At 44.2% G+C, this 27,849-nt stretch overlaps 1 protein-coding gene across 1 annotated transcript in view; it reads left to right on the top strand.

Moving 5' to 3' along the window:
- LOC141148558 (uncharacterized) overlaps window positions 1-27,849 on the top strand; it is a gene marked incomplete in the record, with an annotated part of 670,733 nt that overhangs the window by 53,888 nt on the left and 588,996 nt on the right. The window contains 1 exon segment of the mRNA XM_073636111.1: window positions 21,679-21,972. Within this exon segment, the coding sequence (XP_073492212.1) occupies window positions 21,679-21,972 (294 nt within the window).

Below are 27,849 nucleotides of genomic sequence, written 5' to 3'. Positions count from 1 at the left end.
ATGATGCCTGCAGGTTTAGGTATCATCTTGGTATCATTCTTTTCAGCCAGCGGTCAGCTTTCATGTAAAAGCAATCCTAGCGGCTAATTAGCCTCTAGACTGCTTTTACAAGCAGTGGGAGGGAATGCCCCCCCCCCCCAATGTCTTCCGTGTTTTTCTCTGGCTCTCCTGTCTCAACAGGGAACCTGAAAATGCAGCCGGTGATTCAGCCAGCTGACCATAGAGCTGATCAGAGACCAGAGTGGCTCCAAACATCTCTATGGCCTAAGAAACCGGAAGCTACGAGCATTTTATGACTTAGATTTCGCCGGATGTAAACAGCGCCATTGGGAAATTGGGAAAGCATTTTATCACACCGATCTTGGTGTGGTCAGATGCTTTGAGGGCAGAGGAGAAATCTAGGGTCTAATAGACCCCAATTTTTGCAAAAAAGAGTACCTGTCACTACCTATTGCTATGATAGGGGATATTTACATTCCCTGAGATAACAATAAAAATGATTTAAAAAAAAAAAAATGAAAGGAACAGTTTAAAAATAAGATAAAAAAATAATAATAATAAAGAAAAAAAAAAAAAAAAAAAAAAAAGCACCCCTGTCCCCCCTGCTCTCGCGCTAAGGCGAACGCAAGCGTCGGTCTGGCGTCAAATGTAAACAGCAATTGCACCATGCATGTGAGGTATCGCCGCGAAGGTCAGATCGAGGGCAGTAAGTTTAGCAGTAGACCTCCTCTGTAAATCTAAAGTGGTAACCTGTAAAGGCTTTTAAAGGCTTTTAAAAATGTATTTAGTTTGTCGCCACTGCACGTTTGTGCGCAATTTTAAAGCATGTCATGTTTGGTATCCATGTACTCGGCCTAAGATCATCTTTTTTATTTCATCAAACATTTGGGCAATATAGTGTGTTTTAGTGCATTAAAATGTAAAAAAGTGTGTTTTTTCCCCAAAAAATGCGTTTGAAAAATCGCCGCGCAAATACTGTGTGAAAAAAAAAAATGAAACACCCACCATTTTAATCTGTAGGGCATTTGCTTTAAAAAAAATATATAATGTTTGGGGGTTCAAAGTAATTTTCTTGCAAAAAAAAAATATTTTTTTATGTAAACAATAAGTGTCAGAAAGGGCTTTGTCTTCAAGTGGTTAGAAGAGTGGGTGATGTGTGACATAAGCTTCTAGATGTTGTGCATAAAATGCCAGGACAGTTCAAAACCCCCCCAAATGACCCCATTTTGGAAAGTAGACACCCCAAGCTATTTGCTGAGAGTCATGTTGAGTCCATGGAATATCTTATATTGTGACACAAGTTGCGGGAATGAGACAATTTTTTATTTTTTTTATTTTTTTTTGCGCAAAGTTGTCACTAAATGATATATTGCTCAAACATGCCATGGGAATATGTGAAATTACACCCCAAAATACATTCTGTTGCTTCTCCTGAGTACGGGGATACCACATGTGTGAGACTTTTTGGGAGCCTAGCCGCGTACGGGACCCCGAAAACCAAGCACCGCCTTCAGGCTTTCTAAGGCCGTAAATTTTTGATTTCACTCTTCACTGCCTATCACAGTTTCGGAGGACATGGAATGCCCAGGTGGCAAAAAAAACCCCCAAATGACCCCATTTTGGAAAGTAGACACCCCAAGCTATTTGATGAGAGGTATAGTGAGTATTTTGCAGACCTCACTTTTTGTCACAAAGTTTTGAAAATTGAAAAAGGAAAAAAAAAATTTTTTTTCTCGTCTTTCTTTATTTTCAAAAACAAATGAGAGCTGCAAAATACTCACCATGCCTCTCAGCAAATAGCTTGGGGTGTCTACTTTCCAAAATGGGGTCATTTGGGGGGGGTTTGTGCCACCTGGGCATTCCATGGCCTCCGAAACTGTGATAGGCAGTGAGGAGTAAAATCAAAAATGTACGCCCTTAGAAATCCTGAAGGCAGTGATTGGTTTTGGGGGTCCCGTACGCGGCTAGGCTCCCAAAAAGTCCCACACATGTGGTATCCTCATACTCAGGAGAAGCAGCTAAATGTATTTTGGGGTGCAATTCCACATATGCCCATGGCCTGTGTGAGCAATATATCATTTAGTGACAACTTTGTGCAAAAAAAAAAAAAAAATTTGTCACTTTCCCGCAACTTGTGTCAAAATATAAAACATTCCATGGACTCAACATGCCTCAAAGCAAATAGCTTGGGGTGTCTACTTTCCAAAATGGGGTCATTTGGGGGGGTTTTATGTCATCTGGGCATTTTATGGCCTTCAAAACTGTGATAGGTAGTGAGGAGTAAAATCAAAAATGTACGCCCTTAGAAATCCTGAAGGCAGTGATTGGTTTTTGGGGCCCCGTACGCGGCTAGGCTCCCAAAAAGTCCCACACATGTGTTATCCCTGTACTCAGGAGAAGCAGCTAAATGTATTTTGGGGTGCAATTCCACATATGCCCATGGCCTGTGTGAGCAATATATCATTTAGTGACAACTTTTTGTAATTTTTTTTTTTTTTTTGTCATTATTCAATCACTTGGGACAAAAAAAATGAATATTCAATGGGCTCAACATGCCTCTCAGCAAATTCCTTGGGGTGTCTACTTTCCAAAATGGGGTCATTTGTGGGGGTTTTGTACTGCCCTGCCATTTTAGCACCTCAAGAAACGACATAGGCAGTCATAAATTAAAGGCTGTGTAAATTCCAGAAAATGTACCCTAGTTTGTAGACGCTATAACTTTTGCGCAAACCAATAAATATACACTTATTGACATTTTTTTTACCAAAGACATGTGGCCGAATACATTTTGGCCTAAATGTATGACTAAAATTGAGTTTATTGGATTTTTTTTAGAACAAAAAGTAGAAAATATCATTTTTTTTCAAAATTTTCGGTCTTTTTTCGTGTATAGCGCAAAAAATAAAAACGGCAGAGGTGATCAAATACCATCAAAAGAAAGCTCTATTTGTGGGAAGAAAAGGACGCAAATTTCGTTTGGGTACAGCATTGCATGACCACGCAATTAGCAGTTAAAGCGACGCAGTGCCGAATTGTAAAAAGTGCTCTGGTCAGGAAGGGGGTAAAACCTTCCGGGGCTGAAGTGGCTAAACATGTAACCTGTAAAAAGTTTTAAAGAGTCACCTATGGAGATTTTTAAGTACTGAAGTTGGACGCCATTCCACAAGTGTGCGTGACATGTTAGGTATCTATTTATTCGGTGTAACATCATTTTTCACATTATACAAAAAATTGGGCTGTTTTTAGCGTTTTTTTATTTTTATATATTCATGAAACATTTTTTGTCTAAAAAAAAAAACGTGTTTGAAAAATTGCTGCCCAAATACTGTGTAACATAAAAAGTTGCAACGACCAACATTTTATTCCCTAGGGTGTCTGCTAAAAAAAATATATATATACAGTTGCAATAAAAAGTATGTGAACCCTTTTGGAATGATATGGATTTCTGCACAAATTGGTCATAAAATGTAATCTGATCTTCATCTAAGTCACAACAATAGACAATCACAGTCTGCTTAAACTAACAACACACAAAAAATTAGATGTTACCATGTTTTTATTGAACACACCATGCAAACATTCACAGTGCAGGTGGAAAAAGTATGTGAACCCTTGGATTTAATAACTGGTTGAACCTCCTTTGGCAGCAATAACTTCAACCAAACATTTCCTGTAGTTGTAGATCGGACGTGCACAACTGTCAGGAGTAATTCTTGACCATTCCTCTTTACAGAACTGTTTCATTTCAGCAATATTCTTGGGATGTCTGGTGTGAATCGCTTTCTTGAGGTCATGCCACAGCATCTCAATCAGGTTGAGGTCAGGACTCTGACTGGGCCACTCCAGAAGGAGTATTTTCTTCTGTTTAAGCCATTCTGTTGTTGATTTACTTCTATTCTTTGGATTGTTGTCCTGTTGCAACACTCATCTTCTGTTGAGCTTCAGCTGGTGGACAGATGGCCTTAAGTTCTCCTGCAAAATGTCTTGATAAACTTGGGAATTCATTTTTCCTTCAATGATAGCAATCCGTCCAGGCTCTGACGCAGCAAAGCAGCCCCAAACCCTGATGCCCCCACCACTATACTTCACAGTTGGGATGAGATTTTGATGTTGGTGTGCTGTGCCTCATTTTCTCCCCTCATAGTTTTGTGTGTTTCTTCCAAACAACTCAACTTTGGTTTCATCTGTCCACAGAATATTTTGCCAGTACTGCTGTGGAACATCCAGGTGCTCTTGTGCAAACTGTAAATGTGCAGCAATGTTTTTTTTGGACAGCAGTGGCTTCCTCTGTGGTATCCTCCCATGAAATCCATTCTTGTTTAGTGTTTTACGTATCGTAGATTCGCTAACAGGGATGTTAGCATATGCCAGAGACTTTTGTAAGTCTTTAGCTGACACTCTAGGATTCTTCTTCACCTCATTGAGCAGTCTGCGCTGTGTTCTTGCAGTCATCTTTACAGGACGCCCACTCCTAGGGAGAGTAGCAGCAGTGCTGAACTTACTCCATCCATAGACAATTTGTCTTACCGTGGACTGATGAACAGCAAGGCTTTTGGAGATACTTTTATAACCCTTTCCAGCTTTATGCAAGTGAACAATTCTTAATCGTAGTTCTTCTGAGAGCTCTTTTGTGCGAGGCATCATTCACATCAGGCAATGTTTCTTGTGAAAAGCAAACCCAGAACTGGTGTGTGTTTTTATAGGGCAGGGCAGCTGTAACCAACACCTCCAATCTCATCTCATTGATTGGACTCCAGTTGGCTGACACCTCACTCCAATTAGCTCTTGGAGATCTCATTAGTCTAGGGGTTCACATACTTTTTCCACCTGCACTGTGAATGTTTACATGGTGTGTTCAATAAAAACATGGTAACATTTAATTTTTTGTGTGTTATTAGTTTAAGCAGGCTGTTATTGTCTATTGTTGTGACTAAGATGTGTTGACTTAGTTGTGACTTAGATGAAGATCAGATCACATTTTATGACCAATTTGTGCAGAAATCCAAATCATTCCAAAAGGGTTCACATACTTTTTTATTGCAACTGTAATGTTTGAGTAATTTTCTAGCAAAAATATGATGATTATTACATGTAAAAGTGAAGTGTCAGAATTAGCCTCGGTGGCAAGGGGTTATTTACCATAAGTAAGTAATATACAAATAATTATTATATATTGTTTTAGGGTAATGTATTATATTTTCAAAAACTGTACTCAAGCAGGTGGCTTAACGGACAAATTACTGAAGTTTGAAGTAATAACTTCTAACCAGTAATTTCACAGTAAATAGATAAATAATAAATTATTATCTTATTATATCTTATTATATTATAGCATAATAATATATGATTTAGCTTGTACCATTTTCAGCAGCAGCAGATCCTCCCTCTTAACTGTGTGAGGAAAACATGGGATTGTGGGTAAATCTTATGCCGCGTACACACGAGCAGACTTTCCGGCAGACTTGGTCCAACGTTCTTCCCGCCGGACTTTCCGGCGGACTACCGCCGGACTTTCTGAATGGACGAACTTGCCTACACATGACCGGACTTTGCAGCGAGCGCGAGATGCAGTACCCTGCCCTTGCGTTGTATCCGGTCCATTGGACCAGCAATACAGACGAACGGGCTTTCCGTCAGGAGCTGAGTCCGGCAGACTTACGACGGAAAGATTTGAAACATGCTTCAAATCTAGGGGGAAAAAAGTCAGCGGGAGCCTGCACACGATCGGAATGTGCGGCGGACTCTGGTCCGCCGGACCAAGTATGCCGGAAAGTCCGCTCGTGTGTACGCGGCATAAGACATACAAACCCATGCTTTTTCCTTCTAGTTAAGAGGGCTGGGCTGGAAGGGAGTATTTGTCTTTTAGACACATGCCCCTTCTATGACACTGCAGTGAGAGGCATGCCTCCACTGCAGCATTTTTATTGGACAGCTTGTTCCAATGGTGCTTTACCATTGGTCCAAGCTGTCCATTAAGCTCAGTGCTTCTGACAAGAAGTGAGGGCACTGTGAGCTCATCCTCTCAGTCTGCTGCAGAGTGTGTAGCTTGTATCCAAACTGGCCGTTCTGTATGTAGCTTCTGACAGGCTGCACAAGAAGCCCAGTATCTCCAGAACTATAGGTGACAGCAGCCCCAGTAGCCCACTACAGTAGACCTGTAGTTGGGTAGGACTTCTGCTATCTACCCCCCAAATTTGGGGTTTCTGTGACCCCATGTCGCCGAGCTACAACCCTCAAAGCTCAATTTACTCCTTTTTTTATGCTCATGGCAGGTGCTGCACGTCCCTGATATATACAGTATATATATATATATATATATATATATATATATATATATATATATATATATTTAAAAAAAATGGTGTGGGTGTCCCCCCAAAATCCATACCAGACCCTTATCCGGGGAAGGAACCTGGCAGGTCAGGAAAGGGGAGGCAGCCAAGCGCCCCCCCACCCGAACCGTACCAGGCCACATGCCCTCAACATGGGGAGGGTGCTTTGGGGTCCGCCTCAAAGCACCTTGTCCCCATGTTGGTGGGGACAAGGGCCTCATCTCCACAACCCTTGCCCGGTGGTTGTGGGGGTCTGTGGGCAGGGGGCTTATTGGAATCTGGAAGTCCCCTTTAAGAAGGGGGCCCCCATATCCTGCCCCCATGTGAATTTTTTTTCTTATATTTGTCGGGACCGTCGGACGTCGTGATTGAAGAGGGATGGACATCGCAGGACGCTTATTTATTTATTTTTTTTATAAAGGAATTGTCCAAAACTGTCTCCTGTCGTTTTTACTTTTTGACACTTTTTTGGTGAATGGGTAGGGGTACAATGTACCGAATACCCATTCACAGAGGAGGGCGGGATCTGGGGCCCCCTTTTTAAAGGGGGCTTCCAGATTCTGATAAGCCCCCCCGCCTGCAGACCCCCACAACCACCGGGCAAGGGCTGTGGGGATGAGGCCCTTGTCCCTATCAACATGGGGAAAAGGTGCTTTGGGGGCGCCTCTGGGCATGTGGCCTGGTACGGTTCAGGAGGGGGGGTTGCATGCTCAGGTAAGGGTCTGGTATGGATTTTGGGGGGACCCCCATGCCATTTTTTTTAAAATTTGGTGTAGAGTTCCCCTTAATATTCATACCAGACCCAAAGTGCCTGGTATGGACTGGGGGGGGGTGCACGCCGTTTTTTCAATGTTTTTTATCTATATTACCGGGAGACAGCAATACATTACAGTCTCAAGCAATTTTAATTGACATTTTTTCCTTTTAGAAATTTAATTTTGCTGTGGGACTGTAAAACACATCGGAAAGATGCACTACCTTACAGGCAGACTAAGGGGACCCCCAGGCACGATATTTAAAGGAATATTTCATTTTTATTGTTTCACTTTAAGCATTATTAAAATCACTGCTCCTGAAAGAACGGTTGTTTTTAAAACTTTTTTTTGCATTGATACATTGATGCATTGATGCATTGGGGGGTGTTCAGTTCAAGGTCAAGGCAAGCATGGACAGTCAAGCTTATTCTCAACCAAGGTTGGACTATGTTTGCCTCTTAGGTAAGTAACTACTGACACCAATAATCGTTTTTGCTATCTGTAAAGGGAGGGGGGGCATTCATCCCACTGACCACAAATGTAAGGAGCATTTTTTTTTCACTGACCAGCTAAGCTGTATTCTTAGAAGGGGTTGCCTGGACTACAAAAAAATATTTGTCATAAAAGGTCCCCTGCGGTTTTTGTTTTTTTACACTTTTTTGGTGAATGTTCGATGTACCCGGTACCCATTCACATGGGGGGGGGCAGGATCCGGGGGCCCCCTTGTTAAAGGGGGGTCCAGATTCTGATAAGCCCCCCCACCCACCCACAGACCCCAGCAACCACAGCTCAGGGATGTCAGGCCCTTGTCCCCATCAACATGGGATAAAGGTGCTTTGGGGTGGGGCGCGCAGAGCCCCCCTGTCCCAAAGCACCCACCCCCCCATGTTGAGAGCATGTGGCCTGGTATGGTTCAGCGGGGGGGTGCTCGCCCCCCTTTTCCTGACCTGCCAGGCTGCATGCTTGGATAAGGGTCTGGTATGGATTTAGGGGGGAGGACCCCACGCCATTTTTTTTAAATGTAGGCGTGGAGTTCCCCTTAGAATCTATATAAGACCCTAGGGGCCTGGTATGGACGGAGGGGGACCCCACGCCATTTTTTTCTTTATTTTTTTAATAGCCGGGTGCTAGCAATTGTAATTGCGAGTCATTTTAGATGTTTTTTTTTCTTTAGAAATGTCATTTTTACTGTAGCATGTTCTGTATATTCTACAAATGCGCCACTTTACAGGTACATTAACCACTTAAGCCCCGGACCAATTTGGCTGGGCAAAGACCAGAGGAATTTTTACAATTTGGCACTGCGTTGCTTTAACTGGTAATTGCGCGGTCATGCAATGTTGTACCCAAACGAAAGTTGCGTCCTTTTTTTCCCACAAATAGAGCTTTCTTTTGATGGCATTTGATTGCCTCTGCGATTTTTATTTTTTGCGATATAAACGGAAAAATACCTAAATTTTTTTTAAAAATTATATTTTCTACTTTTTGTTACAAGAAAAATCCAATAAACTCAATTTTAGTCATACATTTAGGGCAAAATGTATTCAGCCACATGTCTTTGGTAAAAAAAAAATGTCAATAAGTGTATATTTATTGGTTTGCGCAAATGTTATAGCGTCTACAAACTAGGGTACATTTTCTGGAATTTATGCAGCTTTTAGTTTATGACTGAATCTAAATTCTTGAGGTGCTAAAATGGCAGGGCAGTACAAACCTCCCCAAATGACCCCATTTTGGAAAGTAGACACCCTAAGGAAATTGCTAAGAGGCATGTTGAGCCCATTGAATATTTTATTTTTTTGTCCCAAGTGATTGAATAATGACAAAAAAAAATAAAAACATTTTTTTTTACAAAAAGTTGTCACTAAATGATATATTGCTCAATGTGTGTGACTTTTTGGGAGCCTAGCCGCGTACGGGGCCCCGAAAACCAATCACCGCCTTCAGGATTTCTAAGGGTGTAAATTTTATAAATGATCACAGTTTTGAAGGCCATAATATGCCAAGATGGCACAAACCCCCCCAAATGACCCCATTTTGGAAAGTAGACACCCCAAGCTATTTGCTGAGAGGCATGTTGAGTCCATGGAATATTTTATATTTTGCCACAAGTTGCGGGAAAATGACAAACTTTTTTTTTTTTTGCACAAAGTTGTCACTAAATGATATATTGCTCAAACATGCCATGGGCATATGTGGAATTACACCCCAAAATACATTCTGCTGCTTCTCCTGAGTACGGGGATACCACATAAAATGCCAAGATGGCACAAACCCCCCCAAATGACCCCATTTTGGAAAGTAAACACCCCAAGCTATTTGCTGAGAGGCATGGTGAGTATTTTGCAGCTCTCATTTGTTTTCGAAAATGAAGAAAGACAAGAAAAATGTATTTTTTTTTCTTTTTTCAATTTTCAAAACTTTGTGACAAAAACCGAGATCTGCAAAATACTTACCATACCTCTCAGCAAATAGCTTGGGGTGTCTATTTTCAAAAATGGGGTCATTTGGGGGGATTTTGTGCCATCTGGGCATTCCATGGCCTCCGAAACTGTGATAGGCAGTGAGGAGTGAAATCAAAAATTTACGCCCTTAGAAACCCTGAAGGCGGTGCTTGGTTTTCGGGGTCCCGTACGCGGCTAGACTCCTAAAAAGTCTCACACATGTGGTATCCCCGTACTCAGGAGAAGCAACAGAATGTATTTTGGGCTATTATGTCACATAGGCCCATGGCATGTTTGTGCAATATATCATTTAGTGACAACTTTGTGCAAACAAACAAAAATTGTCTTTTTCCTGCAACTTGTGTCAAAATATAAAATATTCCATGGACTCGACATGCCTCTCAGCAAATAACTTGGGGTGTCTACTTTCCAAAATGGGGCCTTTTTGGGGGGGGGGGGGTTGAACTGTCCTGGCATTTTATGCACAACATTTAGAAGTTTATGTCACACATCACCCACTCTTCTAACCACTTGAAGACAAAGCCCTTTCTGACACTTTTTATTTACATGAAAAAATATTTTTTTTGCAAGAAAATTACTTTGAACCCCCAAACATTATATATTTTTTTAAAGCAAGGGACCTACAGATTAGAATGGTGGGTGTTTCATTTTTTTTTTTTTTTTAATTTTAAGGCACTAAAACACACTATATTGCCCAAATGTTTGATGAAATAAAAAAGATGATCTTAGGCCGAGTACATGGATACCAAACACGACATGCTTTAAAATTGCGCACAAACGCGCAGCAGCGACAAACTACATACATTTTAAAAGTCTTTAAATGCCTTTACAGGTTGTCACTTTAGATTTATGGAGGAGATCTACTGCTAAAATTACTGCCCTTGATCTGACCTTCGCGGTGATACCTCACATGCATGGTGCAATTGCTGCTTACATATGACGCCAAACCGACGCTTGCGTTCGCCTTTGTGCGAGAGCAGGGGGGGACAGGGGTGCTTTTTTTTTTATTATTTATTTTGCTTTTTTATTTTATTTTTAAACTGTTCCTTTCATTTATATTTTTTTTATCATTTTTATTGTTATCTTAGGGAATGTAAATATCCCCTATGATAGCAATAGGTAGTGACAGGTACTCTTTTTTGAAAAAAATGGGGTCTATTAGACCCTAGATCTCTCCTCTGCCCTCAAAGCATCTGACCACACCAAGATCATTGTAATAAAATGCTTTCCCAATTTCCCAATGGCGCTGTTTATATCTAGCGAAATCTAAGTCATGAAATGCTCGTAGCTTCCGGTTTCTAAGGCCATAGAGATGATTGGAGCCATTCTGGTCTCTGATCAGCTCTATGGTCAGCTGGCGGAATCACCGGTTGCATTCTCAGGTTCCCTGTTGGGACAGGAGAGCCAGAGAAAAGCATGGAAGACGGTGGGAGGGGGGGATATTCCCTCCCACTGCTTATAAAAGCAGTCTAGAGGCTAATTAGCCACTAGGATTGCTTTTACATGAAAGCCAACCGCTGGCTGAAAAGAATTATACCAAGATGATACCTAAACCCACAGGCATCATTCTGGTGTGACCACTCAAAGTCCAGCAACATACCAGTACGTTGCTGGTCCTTGTTGGGCATATATTGTAAACTTTTTATTCATGCAGCCTGTGGGCTGAACAAAAAAAAGAGATTGATTGGTGGGTATGCCCACCATTAGAATACCTCCCTTCATCCACCAACTTCTAATGGCGGGCATACATGCACCATTTTGTTTTTAACTGTGGTGGTGAAATCACCTCCTACAGCGCTGGAGTCACGGCTTTATGTATCGTGGGAGCAAACGCTGTTGCTGTCAAGATTAAGAAATCTGCGCTGCAGCTGAATGGCGTACCTGCTAAGCAAATGATGGTTAACAATAAAACAAAGTAACATTACAGTATAACAGTAAGACTTACCATACCTGCAAAGCAAATACAAAAAAAAATAGTAAAAAATAATACATTTTTTAATGCAACCTGTGCCTAAAATATATATATGTCGAAGCATGGGGGCATCCACCCTCAAAAGTTAGGAGCAAATCGCTCCTCTGCCCCTTCTGCCCCCATGCTTAGGCATATATGCACTTTTTTTTAACTGTGGTGGTGAAATCACCTCCGACAGCGCTGGAGTCACGGCTTTATGTATCGTGGGAGCAAACGCTGTTGCTGTCAAGATGAATAAATCCGTGCTGCAGCTGAATGGCGTACCTGAAAACAAAAAAATGGTTAACAATAAAACACAATAAAACATTGCAGAATAGAATACAGTAAAAAAGAGCAGAACAATAGAGAGAGAGAGAACAATAAAACGACAACTATTTTTGTTTTTTCTATTTTATATTTTTTTTGTGTTTTTTTTATTTTTTACTTTTTTTTTTACACTTTTATTTGTAACTGTAACTGTAACAGTTCGGTCCAGGTTCGGGTCTCTCAAAATGCGATGGCATCTTGGGAGACCCTGTGAAAGTGTGCCTAGTCTGTGCAATGCTGTACCCTACGCTAAAACTCCACTAGTGTATGGTAGCGTTCAAAACATTCACCAATGCAAAGACCAGGATTGTCAGGACAGGAGGGACAATAATAACGGGTGTCACGCCTATATCCGCGCTTTCTGCAGACATGACATTTTCTTTGGGGGGCTCGTTGGGTAGGGGTACTCGGGAGGACATAAGGAAAATGCCTCTCATGCAGCCGCTTACTGCATCTGGTTGGGGAAGGTGAGGTGGAGCACCGTCTGGAAACAGAAGGGCTCTGACGATCTCTTCCTGGAATTTAAGGAAGGATCCAGTCTGTCCTGAAGCTCTGTATAGCACATGAGCCTTCAGCAAAGCCAATTGAAATAAATAAACAGACAATTTTTTGTACCAGCGTCTCGCCTTACGGGCAACTAGGTATGGTGCAAACAACTGGTCGTTGAGGTCCACCCCTCCCATATTTTGGTTATATTCGTGGACACAGAGGGGTTTCTCCACAACACCAGTCGCCGTAGTAATTTGGACCGTCATGTCTGCATGAAGGGAGGTAAGAACGAAAACATTCTTATTATCCCTCCACTTCATAGCAAGCAAGTTATTACACTTCAAGCAGGCTCTCTCCCCCAGCCTAAGACGGGAATCTACAAGCCGCTGGGGAAAGCCCCGGCGATTAGATCGCACGGTGCCACATGCTCCAATCTGATGATCAAAGAAGTGACTAAAAAGTGGCACGCTCGTGTAATAATTGTCCACGTACAAGTGGTACCCCTTTCTGAATAAGGGTGACACCAAGTCCCACACTATTTTGCCAGCGCTTCCTATGTAGTCAGGGCAGTTTGTCGGCTCTACGTGACTATCTTTGCCCTCGTAAACCATAAAACTACATGTATAGCCTGTGGCCCTGTCACAGAGCTTATACATCTTGACCCCGTATCTGGCACGCTTGCTGGGAAGATACTGTTTGAATGACAAGTGGCCAGAAAACTTAATCAGGGACTCATCAACGCAGACAACTGGATAGGGGAGTAAACAAGTCTGCAAAACGTTGGTTGAAGTGGTTTACGAGGGGCCGAATTTTGTAGAGCCGATCGTATCCAGGGTCTCCACGAGGACGACAGAGTTCATTGTCATTGAAGTGCATGAACCGCAAAATCTGCTCGTATCATGCCCTGGCCATGGAAGCAGAGAACATGGGCATATGGTACATTGGGTCAATGGACCAATATGACCGCAACGTACTCATTTTAACTATGCCCATGTTGAGGGATAGGCCCAGAAAGGTCTTAAATTCGGAGACCATAATTGGTCTCCAATCTCTGGCAAGGGAGGACTGGGGATTAGTGGCGATGTATTGACCAGCATACAAATTGCTTTGGTCCACAATAGATCTATAGAGATCTTCGGTGAAAAACAGCGAATAAAAATCATGTGACGTAAAATCAACTTTCCACCTGAATGCCGGGTTGGCCATTGAATGGGGAAAGTACGGGTGCTGCAGAAGTGGTGGGTTCCCAATTAGGATTGGCGAATGCAGCAGGAAGGGCACTATGGGCACGATGGGCCTATCTTTGTCTTCTTCTTGGTGGCAGCGGGATACTACTTGTGCTTGCCACCTCGCCAGCTTGAACTGCACTTATGGGACTCGCCACGTGATACTGCAGTGCTGGATGTACGACCAGGGTGTACTAGGCCGCTGGTGCTTGCCAGTTCACCAGAAGGAATAGCGGCACTAGTACTTCTCTGCTCCATACGAGGGACCTGCGGTTCTTGCACCTCAACAACAGCAGAAGAAGATTGGGGTCTGGTACGCCTGACCTTGGCAGGGACCACAACTCCGTCCTCAGAGTTATCTGTCATGGAGCCGCTGCTGTCTACAGGATCGTATTCTGAGCCTGAATCTGACAGATGAGTGACTTCCTCTTCACGCTCAGAAATATGTAGGTCTCTTCACTAGTGTACCGTTGATTTGCCATTTTGGGCTCTAAATTTACTGGTACAGTAGTGAGACTCACAGGTAAAAAAGCTCCAGACTGTCAGCAAATGTAACAAACGCTACCAAAAAAACTGTTAGCGATTACAGGGATCAGGCCAGACTCTGCGAACGCTGCAATTATGTGTTTAGTGTTTTGTAAGTGACAGTGATCGATCGATACTGAACTTGGGTGGGCTGGGCTGGGCTGGGCTTGGCGGAGGGGCAAAACACAGGTGCTAGCAGGTATCTGGGCTAATCCCGCTAATACTGCATTTTTGGGAACCCTAAACTGCTGGGGATGCTAGTATAGATCTGATCGGATCAGATATTGCTGCGTGCGTGGGTGTTAGCCCTTATGCCTGCCCGTGCCATTGTGCCGACGTACATCGGCGTGCGGTGGTCGGCAATTGGTTAAGGGCCCCCAGGCACGATATATTTAAACAATTTTTTTATTTTCTTTGTTGATCTTTAAGCAGCATTAACCACTTGATGACCCCCTCACGCAGATATACGTCAGCAGAATGGTACGAACCTGGTACGTGATTTCCTTCCCCCGGGGGGGGTCCGATCGGACCCCCCCCGGTGCCTGAGGCGGTCGGCTTTGGTCTGGCAGCGATCAGAGATGAGGGGGAGGCCATCCATTCGTGCCCCCCCCTCGCGATCGCTCCCAGCCAATGAGGATCTTCCCCTGCCTCTGTGTAGTACACAGAAGCAGGGGATGTGATGTCATCTCTCCTCGGCATTTTCCGTTCCGGCGCCGAGGAGAGAAGATATCCGAGTGAGTTACACAAACACACACACACACAGTAGAACATGCCAGGCACACTTTACACCCCCCCTTTACCCCGCGTCCCCCCCCGATCACCCCCCAATCACCCCTACCCCCCTGTCACACTGACACCAAGCAGTTTTTTTTTTTTTTCTGATTACTGCATGGTGTCAGTTTGTGACAGTTACTGTGGTAGGACAGTTAGTATTAGCCCCCTTTAGGTCTAGGATACCCCCTAACCCTCCCTAATAAAGTTTTACCCCTTGATCACCCCCTGTCACCAGTGTCACTAAGCGATCATTTTTCTGATCACTGTATTAGTGTCACTGGTTACGCTAGTTAGGGACGTAAATATATAGGTTCGCCGTCAGCGTTTTATAGCGACAGGGACCCCCATAAACTATCTAATAAATGTTTTAACCCCTTGATTGCCCCCTAGTTAACCCTTTCACCCTGATCACCGTATAACCGTTACGGGTGACGCTGGTTAGTTCGTTTATTTTTTATAGTGTCAGGGCACCCACCGTTTATTACCGAATAAAGGTTTAGCCCCCTGATCACCCGGCGGTGATATGCGTCGCCCCAGGCAGCGTCAGATTAGCGCCAGTACCGCTAACACCCACGCACACAGCATACGCCTCCCTTAGTGGTATAGTATCTGAACGGATCAATATCTGATCCGATCAGATCTATACTAGCGTCCCCAGCAGTTTAGGGTTCCCAAAAACGCAGTGTTAGCAGGATCAGCCCAGATACCTGCTAGCACCTGTGTTTTGCCCCTCCGCCCGGCCCAGCCCAGCCCACTCAAGTGCAGTATCGATCGATCACTGTCACTTACAAAACACTAAACACATAACTGCAGCGTTCGCAGAGTCAGGCCTGATCCCTGCGATCGCTAACAGTTTTTTTGGTAGGATTTTGGTGAACTGGCAAGCACCAGCCCCAAGCAGCGTCAGGTTAGCGCCAGTAGCGCTAACACCCACGCACCCACCGTACACCTCCCTTAGTGGTATAGTTCCTGAACGGACCAATATCTGATCCGATCAGATCTATACTAGCGTCCCCAGCAGTTTAGGGTTCCCAAAAACGCAGTGTTAGCGGGATCAGCCCAGATACCTGCTAGCACCTGCGTTTTGCCCCTCCGCCTGGCCCAGCCCAGCCCACCCAAGTGCAGTATCGATCGATCACTGACACTTACAAAACACTAAACGCATAACTGCAGCGTTCGCAGACTCAGGCCTGATCCCTGCGATCTCTAACAGTTTTTTGGTAGCATTTTGGTGAACTGGCAAGCGCCAGCGGCCTAGTACACCCCGGTCGTAGTCAAACCAGCACTGCAGTAACACTTGGTGACGTGGCGAGTCCCATAAGTGCAGTTCAAGCTGGTGAGGTGGCAAGCACAAGTAGTGTCCCGCTGCCACCAAGAAGAAGACAAACAGGCCCGTCGTGCCCATAGTGCCCTTCCTGCTGCATTCGCCAATCCTAATTGGGAACCCACCACTTCTGCAGCGCCCGTACTTCCCCCATTCACATCCCCAACCAAATGCAGTCGGCTGCATGAGAGGCATTTTTATGTCCTCCCGAGTACCCCTACCCAGCGAACCTCCCCAAAAAAGATGTTGTGTCTGCAGCAAGCACGGATATAGGCGTGACACCCGCTATTATTGTCCCTCCTGTCCTGACAATCCTGGTCTTTGCATTGGTGAATGTTTTGAACGCTACCATTCACTAGTTGAGTATTAGCGTAGGGTACAGCATTGCACAGACTAGGCACACTTTCACAGGGTCTCCCAAGATGCCATCGCATTTTGAGAGACCCGAACCTGGAACCGGTTACAGTTATAAAAGTTACAGTTACAAAAACAGTGTAAAAAAAAAAAAACACAAAAAAATATAGAAAAAAAAAAAATAGTTGTCGTTTTATTGTTCTCTCTCTCTCTATTCTCTCTCTATTGTTCTGCTCTTTTTTACTGTATTCTATTCTGCAATGTTTTATTGTTATTGTTATTATGTTTTATCATGTTTGCTTTTCCGGTATGCAATTTTTTATACTTTACTGTTTACTGTGCTTTATTGTTAACCATTTTTTTGTCTTCAGGTACGCCATTCACGACTTTGAGTGGTTATACCAGAATGATGCCTGCAGGTTTAGGTATCATCTTGGTATCATTCTTTTCAGCCAGCGGTCGGCTTTCATGTAAAAGCAATCCTAGCGGCTAATTAGCCTCTAGACTGCTTTTACAAGCAGTGGGAGGGAATGCCCCCCCACCGTCTTCCGTGTTTTTCTCTGGCTCTCCTGTCTCAACAGGGAACCTGAGAATGCAGCGGTGATTCAGCCAGCTGACCATAGAGCTGATCAGAGACCAGAGTGGCTCCAAACATCTCTATGGCCTAAGAAACCGGAAGCTACGAGCATTTTATGACTTAGATTTTGCCGGATGTAAACAGCGCCATTGGGAAATTGGGAAAGCATTTTATCACACCGATCTTGGTGTGGTCAGATGCTTTGAGGGCAGAGGAGAGATCTAGGGTCTAATAGACCCCAATTTTTTCAAAAAAGAGTACCTGTCACTACCTATTGCTATCATAGGGGATATTTACATTCCCTGAGATAACAATAAAAATGATTTAAAAAAAAATGAAAGGAACAGTTTAAAAATAAGATAAAAAAGCAAAAAAATAATAAAGAAAAAAAAAAAAAGAAAAAAAAAGCACCCCTGTCCCCCCCTGCTCTCGCGCTAAGGCGAAAGCAAGCGTCGGTCTGGCGTCAAATTTAAAGAGCAATTGCACCATGCATGTGAGGTATCACCGCGAAGGTCAGATCGAGGGCAGTAATTTTAGCAGTAGACCTCCTCTGTAAATCTAAAGTGGTAACCTGTAAAGGCTTTTAAAGGCTTTTAAAAATGTATTTATTTTGTCGCCACTGCACGTTTGTGCGCAATTTTAAAGCATGTCATGTTTGGTATCCATGTACTCGGCCTAAGATCATCTTTTTTATTTCATCAAACATTTGGGCAATATAGTGTGTTTTAGTGCATTAAAATTTAAAAAAGTGTGTTTTTTCCCCAAAAAATGCGTTTGAAAAATCGCTGCGCAAATACTGTGTGAAAAAAAAAATGAAACACCCACCATTTTAATCTGTAGGGCATTTGCTTTAAAAAAATATATAATGTTTGGGGGTTCAAAGTAATTTTCTTGCAAAAAAAAAAAATTTTTTCATGTAAACAAAAAGTGTCAGAAAGGGCTTTGTCTTCAAGTGGTTAGAAGAGTGGGTGATGTGTGACATAAGCTTCTAGATGTTGTGCATAAAATGCCAGGACAGTTCAAACCCCCCCCCAAATGACCCCATTTTGGAAAGTAGACACCCCAAGCTATTTGCTGAGAGGCATGTCGAGTCCATGGAATATTTTATATTGTGACACAAGTTGCGGGAAAGAGACAAATTTTTTTTACCCACCCCAAGCTATTTGCTGAGAGGTATAGTGAGTATTTTGCAGACCTCACTTTTTGTCACAAAGTTTTGGCCTAAATGTATGACTAAAATTGAGTTTATTGGATTTTTTTAATAACAAAAAAGTAGAAAATATCATTTTTTTTCAAAATTTTTGGTCTTTTTCCGTTTATAGCGCAAAAAATAAAAACGGCAGAGGTGATCAAATACCATCAAAAGAAAGCTCTATTTGTGGGAAGAAAAGGATGCAAATTTCGTTTGGGTACAGCATTGCATAACTGTGCAATCATCAGTTAAAGCAGCGCAGTGCCAAATTGTAAAAAGTCCTCTGGTCTTTAGGCAGCCAAATGGTCCGGGGCTGAAGTGGTTAAAACTGCTCATGAAAAAAAAATATTGTTTAAAAAAAAAATAAAATGTATTGATCCATGTCCCCCAGGGCAGTACCCAGACCCCCATGCCCCTTTTATGGCCAATTACTTGCATATAATGCAGTATTTTTCTTCTTTTTGTTTTACCGACACTTTTTTATTTTTTATTCAGCTGTCAGTGGGGAAACCCATTGACAGCTGATGACTCCACAGTTGTTAAGGACACAGCGACGAGCTTCCCGGTGTTCTATCGATATGTGCCCTCCGTCGAAAAGTGCCCACGCATGCGCAGGACGGAGCTGCACTCCAGCTGATTTGGCGATCAGCTGCAGTGACGTGACCATGGCGCATGCGCACATCACAGGAGGCATTTTTCGATGGGAGAGAGAATGTCACAGACACAATTAAAAGCTATTCACAGAGCGGAGGGGCACACTGTAGTTCTCATATTGTGCCTCGCTGTTTTGGGGGTGGGGTTTCAGTCTGCTCAAGGTCACCTTTTGTCAGTGTTGCACGGTGGCTTTAATGTCTTGATCAGCGCCTGTTGTCTGTGTCTAAGGGCGGGTTGCAACACAGACAAAACCCACCCTTCAACACAGCCACAAGCCACCCTGCAACAGCAAGGCATAATGTAACAAGTATGGTGTCCCCCTCCGCTCTGTGAATAGCTTTCAATTGTGTCCATGAAATTCCCTCTTTCATCGAAAAATGCTTCCTGTGATGTGCGCATGCGCCATGGTCACGACACCCTAGCTGAGTGGGAAATGAGCTGGAGTGCGGCTCCGTCCTGCGCATGCGTGGGCACTTTTCGACGGGGGGCAAATATCGATAGAATACCGGCCCCGTTCCTTACCAACCAACTTACAAAGCTTTGCCCAATCAGAGCACAGAATGCACTGTGCAGCGCTCAGTGCATTGCAGGGTGTATATCGGGGCGAACGCCCTGCAAATTCAGGTGTTCAGGGAATGGCCAAACAGGCAAATATTCGGCCCAAACTCATGCTCGGGCCAAACTGTTCACCCATCCCTAACCTTCAAACCCATTTATACATAATAATGAATGGGTCTGAAGGTTTTCAGAGCCATATATACCAGTGATTCCAAAGGTCAGTGCGGCCAACTTATTGATACAGATCTACTGTCCAATCAGTACTGTGCAGGGTTTTCTTAGTAGCCTCCAACCCTTCATTTTCTGCTGGACAGGAGCAGTCTGGGTATGCAAAATAACAGGACATAGAAGAGGTTATGTGGTATGGTTGCCACCTATACGGGATTCACCCGGACAGTTGGGGTTTTGAATCCTGTGTCCGGGTTTCAGGCGGACTGAAACCCGGACAACATTATTTAGACTAGACTGTGATTCCCCAAGTAACTATGATAGTCGCACGCAAATCTGTTGCCGTCCGAGAGCTGCAGCAGCCGTCTGGTGGCAGATTTGGCATCACTGGGGGGCAGGGTGATGATGTCAGGAAGAGTAATCTGGCCACACACACCATTCGCTGCGGCACGCTATGCGCACCGCATTACTACTCTCCTTGGGGCACCCAAAGGTGTCCCAGGCCGCTAAAGTGTTTGGGTTTGGCTTGAAGAAAAAGTGGCAACCCTATTAGAGGGTGGGTAAGCAAACCCCAGCACAGTCCCGATCTGACAGCACTCCTGTTCTAACAAGCCAGCAGCTGTGTATACATCAACACAGGAGCACTGCACTGGCAGTAAGGAGGAGCTGGAGGGGGAGAGAGAACACAACCCGCACCTTCTCCCGGCTCTCTCCTCCTCTTCTCAGTGCTTCTAGGACCTGGCTGACAAGAGTATTGATGCAGCTTAACTACTCCTGTCAGTCTGTAGCACAAGGAACTAGCGCTATCTAAAATGAAAAAAAAGTGTTCCCTTTAGTTTTTAGCGTGACCATGCCCGCGGGTCCTGCGGACCCGTTGTCCCGCGATCGTGCCATGGAGCGGCAGAACGGGGAGATGCCTCTGTAAACAAGGCATTTCCCCGTTCTGCCTAGTGACAAGACAGAGATCTACTGCTCCCTGTCATCGGGAGCAGTGATCGCTGTCATGTCCTAGGTAGCCCATCCCCCCCACAGTTAGAATCACTCCCTAGGACACACTTAACCCCTTGATCGCCCCCTAGTGTTTAACCCCTTCCCTGCTAGTGTCATTTACACAGTAATCAGTGCATTTTATCGCACTGATCGCTGTATAAATGATAATGGTCCCAAAATAGTGTCAAAAGTATCCGATGTGTCCGCTATAATGTTGCAGTCACAATAAAAATTGCAGATTGCCGCCATTACTAATAAAAAAAATATATATACATAATAAAAATGCCATAAAACTATCCCCTATTTTGTAGACGGTATAACTTTTGCGCAAACCAATCAATATACGCTTATTACGATTTTTTTACCAAAAATATGTAGAAGAATACATATCAGGCTAAACTGAGGAAAAATTTTTTTTTAGATATTTTTCAAAATTGACGGTCTTTTTTTGTTTATAGCGCAATAAATAAAAAACGCAGAGGTGATCAAATACCACCAAAAGAAATCTCTATTTGTGGGAAAAAAAGGACATCAATCTTCCGGGGCTGAAGCTGTTAAACACATACCAGTAATCTCTAGATATATTTGCCTTTTCGATTTTACCTTGGTTATTTGCCCAGTTATTAGTTCATTTAGGTATAGTTATCTGCTGCCATCTGAAAGGCACTTTTGGCTCTGAAACCTTAGGTAGCAATAGAAAAACACATATTTAACTATCTAACATGGATTATTATATAATTGAGGAGCTCATTCAGTTATGTATATAGGTCAATGACAGATCATAAAGGGGTTGACCCATACAGAACACATAACATACAATTTTTATACTATCACAGGGAGTTCTTGTTTTTTAGTCCACGCAGTACCGAAGCTTGATGACCCTACATCTATACACAAAGTATATTGGTATCTGCCCTTCAAGTATCATGTTTTAGGAAGACATTTAGAAGATTGTTAATGAGCACCTACCTTGTATCACACTGTTATTGTCATAATTTCTTGTTCTTTTTCTTCCAGCAAAGCCCAGAGTGTCCGGTCCTATAAAACTGTCCTTGACTGATTCTGAAGAGGTTTTGTGCTCCCTGGATATAGAAAAATTTTACCCTAGTAATATCCAGATCAAATGGAATAACAAGGAGATTTCAGATTGTGGCAAAATATCTCAAAACGATGACAGAACATACACAATTAACAGTGAATATAAACTTCCTGGGAGCTTCTTCAGTCTTCCAGACTCTGTGGTGAGGGTGTCCTGGAAACACGACTCCATGGAGGACTGGGAGAGCAGAGAGATGTCTGTGCTGGATAAAGGTACCAAGAATGATCAGATCCAGAATTTACTAAATAGAAATGAACTGTGATTGTCTTGGCTAATAATTATACAATCACGCGAGCAGCTCTAAAATTATTGAAACCATTGACCTTGCTATAGCATAATCATTTGGGCTAGCTGACATATCAGTTAGTACATCTCAAACACCATAAGTAAGCAGAAACAATTGCAATCAATGGGACAGTTATATTCAAAGTGCATCCAATTTTAAGCAGTAGAGGGGTCAAAGGGGTCCTTTGTAGCCACAAAACATTGTACAGTGAAACCTCGCATTGCGAGTAACGCGGTTTACGAGCATTTTGCAGTACAAGCTATTTTTATTGTTTTAATCCTGGCTGGGCTTGCAAGCGTTGTCTCGCAAGATTTGGCCAGAGGGGCGGGGCTGCCGGTGACACTCAGAGACACTCTGTTCCTAAGTGTCTCCAAGTGTATCCAGCGCCCCTGCACCTCTGGCCACATGTGGTACTGCATACACTGGCGCCCCCGCACCTCTGGCCACATGCATACACCAGCAGTCACTGTGGAACAAATTATCTGAGTTTCCATTGATTCCTATTGGGAAACTCGCTTTGATATACGAGTGCTTTGGATTACAAGCATTCTTCTGGAATGGATTATGCTCGTAATCCAAGGTACTACTGTACCTTACTGCTGTGATGTGATCATCCTCATAAACATTTGGACATTATCTTGAAGATACATGGTGTGCTGGCTGTATATGCTTCTCCTAGGACACCTCATTATAGCACAGAACTTACAATTTAAAAATCTTTTTAACTTTCTTGACCTAATCCTAAAAGAGAAGTACGGGATTTTTTTTTTAAATCGACTTATCTAGGTGGATGCTGCATCAGTTCCCCGCCAGCTCTAAGGCTGAGAACTGAGCAATCAAACACTGTTGATCGCTCGGTTCTCAGAGCTCTGTGAGCAGAGAGTTGGCGCCTGTCAGTCACCACTCTCTGCTCTGCCCCCTCACTCACTGGAGCGCTGGGCTGCGGAGGGGGTGGGAGCGGCCAGCTCAGGCTTCCAGTGGCTCTCTGAGAGGCTGTGCTGGGTGTGATCCTTCCTGAGCTTGGACTGGCTCTGTGACAGCTGACAGTGGGCTTTTAGCCTGCTGTCTACTGAAGACAGGTCACATGAGTGCAAATGAGCTTTGGCTGCACTTCAAGATTAGTCGACCTTACCAAATCAGAACATGACCCGTATTCATGTGTGCTAGTATATTTAAGCACCCTCTGTTTTTGCAAAGCCTGCATAGCCTAGCTTTCGTACCATGTAGGTGGGACCTAAGTGGTATACTCAACTTTAATCCACAGTAGTACCAAGTTCCATTTACAATTTCACTGGAGGGGTGATGGTAAGCTTAAAGTGGTAATAAACCACATATTTTTTTCCCAAACCCTGTAAGACAATTGCATATTGTGCTAGAATGCATCGCATACTAGCACATTATGAAATTCTTACCTTAGAACGAAGTCTTCCAGCGGTGTGCTGTCACCGCTGAAGGCTCTTCCATCTTCACCCAGTATCACGTACCTGGTAGTAGAGCCTGATATAATGAGGAAGACCTCTCTTACACCTCTGACTCGGGGCCCCTGATAGTGTAGACAGGCGGTGCAGGAGTGCAGACTGGCACAAGTGCCTGTAAGTCTTGCTAGCAGCAGGGCGGGTGTCCTCACTGGGCAGGAGAAGTCATCAGATGGCTTCAGCAACCAAGCAGCTGGTGCTGGTGACAGCAGACAGAGCAGCAAGGTCAGGCAGGCCAGGACAGACGGGGTGGATCGGATACTGGGCACAGACGGGAGTGTGGTCAGGGAACAAGCCGGGTCTGGAATGGATCAGTGGAACAGGAGCCAAAGGAACAGACAGAAGCGAAGGTCAGGGGACAAGCCGAGGTCGATGCAGGTGGAGTTCAGAGAATGGTCAAGACCAGCCTGGTCAGCAACTGAAAGCAGGATACAGATTCACAGGTTACACAGGAGGCTGAAGATAAGGCAGCACTGATCCTGAGCACTGGCTGTGTTTAAATAGCCTGTTTGGTGCCAGCATCTGGCACAGATGCACGCAAGCACCGGCGTGCACGAGAATGCATAATGGCTTGTGTGCATACAAGTTCACACATGTACATATGTATTAGCCAGTGTCTAATTCTTGCGAGCACGAAAGTTAATATGTTTTATCCCGTGAACCCCTTCTGGGTTCGTGTTCTCCGACCACCTGAATGGCTTCACCGCAAGGACGACGCATGCGCGTGAGAGTCATGAACCGTGGCACAGAGCTCTGAAGGGACAGCACAGGTTTGCCGTCCCTTCAGACCACATGCACCAGTGAATATCTTCTTAACAGTGCAAGTTTAGGAGATATTCACAGTACCTACAGGTATGCCTTATTATAGGCTTACCTGTAGGTACAAGTTTACAAAACGGGTTTACTTTGACTTTAACTGATGCTGGATTCCACCAGGTCACAGCGGTATACGACGGCCAGAGGGTAACTGTCTGGGATTGGTAAAGTGTAAACACCTTGAAAAGGAAGTCTACAAATCCCTACCCATCTGGAACCCCTCCCTACCACTATGCCTACACTTTCTCTACCCAGCTGAGCTCTTTCTCTTCCTACTGCCTCCCTGCAGGTGCATCAAATGACGTTAGCCTCCTATATTTATAGGGTCCTCCATCAAGATGGGTGCCCCATTCTGACAGGACTTCTGCCTCTAACAGGGTCACCGTCCTCCCCAAGTTGGTTGTCTGGAGCTCAAAATAGGAGACATTTTCTCACCCACTGGGCTCCAACCTGAAGAGACGGCACAATGCCACCTTCAGCTTGGAAGAGATCTCACAACCTGTATTTGCCTACAACCACATATTATGTTCAAGAACCATTAATTATCTGGATTGATTGGGGAATGGTTTCTTGCACACTGACCTTCTGCTTAAAGCCTAAGTTTAGACAGAAAAAAAAAAATTAGCACAAAAGATATAACTAGCTATCAATTTGAAGTGTCTCTTGTGCTAATGGCTCATGCATTAGTTGAGATCTTTCCACATTCAACCCCCCACAGCCATAATTTTATATTGCAGCAGGGGTTAATAGAGCTAATGTACCTGAGACAGGTGCTTATCAAGAGTGCCCAACAATGCATGCCCTTTCTGCCTCCTCCTCCATTCAGAGAAGCAGTTCTTTACCTTCCTACGAACGCAACACAGGCTATGAATGGAGGAGGTGGACTCTTTATTCATCTGCCTGATCTCCATTCATAGGTTGTTTTTAATTGATGTAAACTATAGTACAGCTTTTATGAATGGAGGAGGTAGGTGGAAAGGTTGGACGTAGTTGGCACGCTTGATGAGTGTGTCTTACAGGTCCATTGGCTATATTAACTGTAGCACCCTCTAGTGTTCTACTAGTGTTAGTGTATGCAAATTTAGGTTTATGACTCATGGTAAGTACCCCTGGTTCTTGGGGGGCTTTGCCTCCAGGCTGGGCTTGGGCTGGCTTCGGAAGATCCTGTCAGTATAAGGGTATAAGAAGGAATCTTGACTAAGGAGCAGCAGGGAGCAAAGAGGAGAGAGTGAGTACATCAGCACACTCAGGGACTCACAAGGGGAGAGACCGCCACATGTAGCAAGCTCTCTTAAATACAGCTCTGTTGAACCCTTTCTATCCCTTGCCCTGGGAGATCTTTAGGGTAGCCAGGAGGGCTGGCAGTTCTTGCAGGCAGTGGATCTGGGAGCAGTTCACAAAGGAGAGGAGATACCCCTGCATGCAGTTTACAGCATTTTGTGCTATTTTTCTAATGGGGACTAAGAGCTCCTAGTCCTTAAAGTGGATGTAAACCTGATTCATGAAATTTTAGCTGGGCACATCTATCTGTAGTGTTTTATTATCTCTCTTCAGAACACTGAGTCCTGTGGCTTTCTCCTGCTCCATTCTTCTGTTATCAGCCTGATAACTTCTGACAAGTTCTCTGACAACTGAGATAAAACCAGGCTGAATTTTGTGTCGGGGGAGATTGCTATAAATAGATTAGCAGAGAACTTCCCCTACACACGTAAATACTATGCCCTGTGAGTAGCGCTGCTGTGTCACACATTTCACAGAGTCTGCCTTCTGACCTACAGAGGTACTGGGGGGAGGAGTTTTGGGAGGTGGAGTCAGTACAGCAATTACTGCTTGCAAACAGTAAGGTACCATGGGATATGTAGTCCTTAGAAAAGGAGAAAAAGCTGCAAAGCATGCAGGAAATACGAGGTTGTGAAAGATGACCAGCAGACAGGCAGCACTTACAACATGAAAGGAGATTTTTCAAGCAAGCTTATATTGGATTGTCAATAGTAACTATTGTTTGTATTGCTATTACAATGCTGGTTTTATAAAATAAAAGCATGTGCTGTGACCACATAACTAATTTAAAGCGGAGTAAAAAATAAATAAATAAAAGTCAGCAGCTACAAATACTGGAGCTGCTGACTTTTAATAATCGGACACTTACCTGTCCCAGGGTCCAGCGATGCGGGGAATCGAAGCCCCGCTCGTCTCCTCCTCTGCTCGGCGGCGCCGGGCACCCACTGCGCATGCGTGAGCCGCACCACACACCGTGACTGGCCACGCAATCATCTGGGACCTGTGACGTGTCCCAGATGATTGCCTAGTGAGAGGGGGGAGAGGTGATCTTCCTTCCGGCGCTGAGGGTGCGCCACAAGGAAGTGGGAGCTGGGACCCTCTGAAAAGAATCCGCTCCCTCCCCCAAAAAAAATTACCGTATTTATCGGCGTATAACACGCACTTTTTTCCCCTTAAAATCAGGGGAAAGTCGCAGGTGCGTGTTATACGCCGATCCCCTGCGATCCCGACCTGTCATATTTTCAAAATCGCCGATCGCAATTTGAAAATGGCGCCGCCGGCGCCGAAATACACAGAGCCGGTCCTCGGCTCTTTCCGGCGGCTGTCGTTCATTTTCGGCTCCACTCGTAGTCCCGAGCGGAGCTATCCGAACCTACTCGGCTAGGTTCGGATAGCTCCGCTCGGGACTACGAGTGGAGCCGAAAATGAACGACAGCCGCCGGAAAGAGCCGAGGACCGGCACTGTGTATTTCGGCGCCGGCGGCGCCATTTTCAAATCGCGATCGGCGATTTTGAAGCCCAGAATGGCTGGGATCACTGGGGGAAGGCTGCACTGGGGAAGGCTGCACTGGGGAAAGCTGCACTGGGGAAGACTGGACTGGGGAAGGCTGCACTGGGTAAAGCTGCACTGGGGAAGACTGCACTGGGGAAGGCTGCACTGGGTAAAGCTGCACTGGGGAAGTCTGCACTGACAAGGCTGCACTGGGGAAGTCTGCACTGGGGAAGGCTGCATTGACAAGGCTGCACTGGGGAAGTCTGCACTGACAAGGCTGCACTGACATGGCTGCACTGACATGGCTGCACTGACAAGGCTGCACTGACAAGGCTGCACTGACAAGGCTGCAATGATGGGCGTTTAAATGTAAGTTTTTTTTCCCTTCAACTTCCCTCCTAAAAGTTTTTTTTTCCTTAAAATTCCCTCCTAAATTGGGGTGCGTGTTATACGCCGGTGCGTGTTATACGCCGATAAATACGGTACATGCCAAATGTGTATAGTTAGCTGTTAAATGTTTAAACATTTTTCTACATTTGACTAGACATGTGCACTGCCGAAAAATTTGTTTGTTTTCGTTTCATTCGTTTTTTGTTTTATTCGTAATTCGTAAATTCGAAAATTCGGAAAATTGGAAATTTGAATATTTGGAATTCGTAAATTCGACGATTCGGAATTCAAAGATTCGGAAATTCTGAAAATCAGAAATTCGAAAATCCCACAATCCGAAAATTTGTAA

The sequence above is a fragment of the Aquarana catesbeiana genome, linkage group LG06 (genome assembly GCF_042186555.1).
Source record: "Aquarana catesbeiana isolate 2022-GZ linkage group LG06, ASM4218655v1, whole genome shotgun sequence".
NCBI classification, from domain to species: Eukaryota; Metazoa; Chordata; class Amphibia; order Anura; family Ranidae; genus Aquarana; species Aquarana catesbeiana.
The sequence above is the reverse complement of the archived record's forward strand: the minus strand, read 5'-3'. Positions and strand labels throughout refer to the sequence as shown.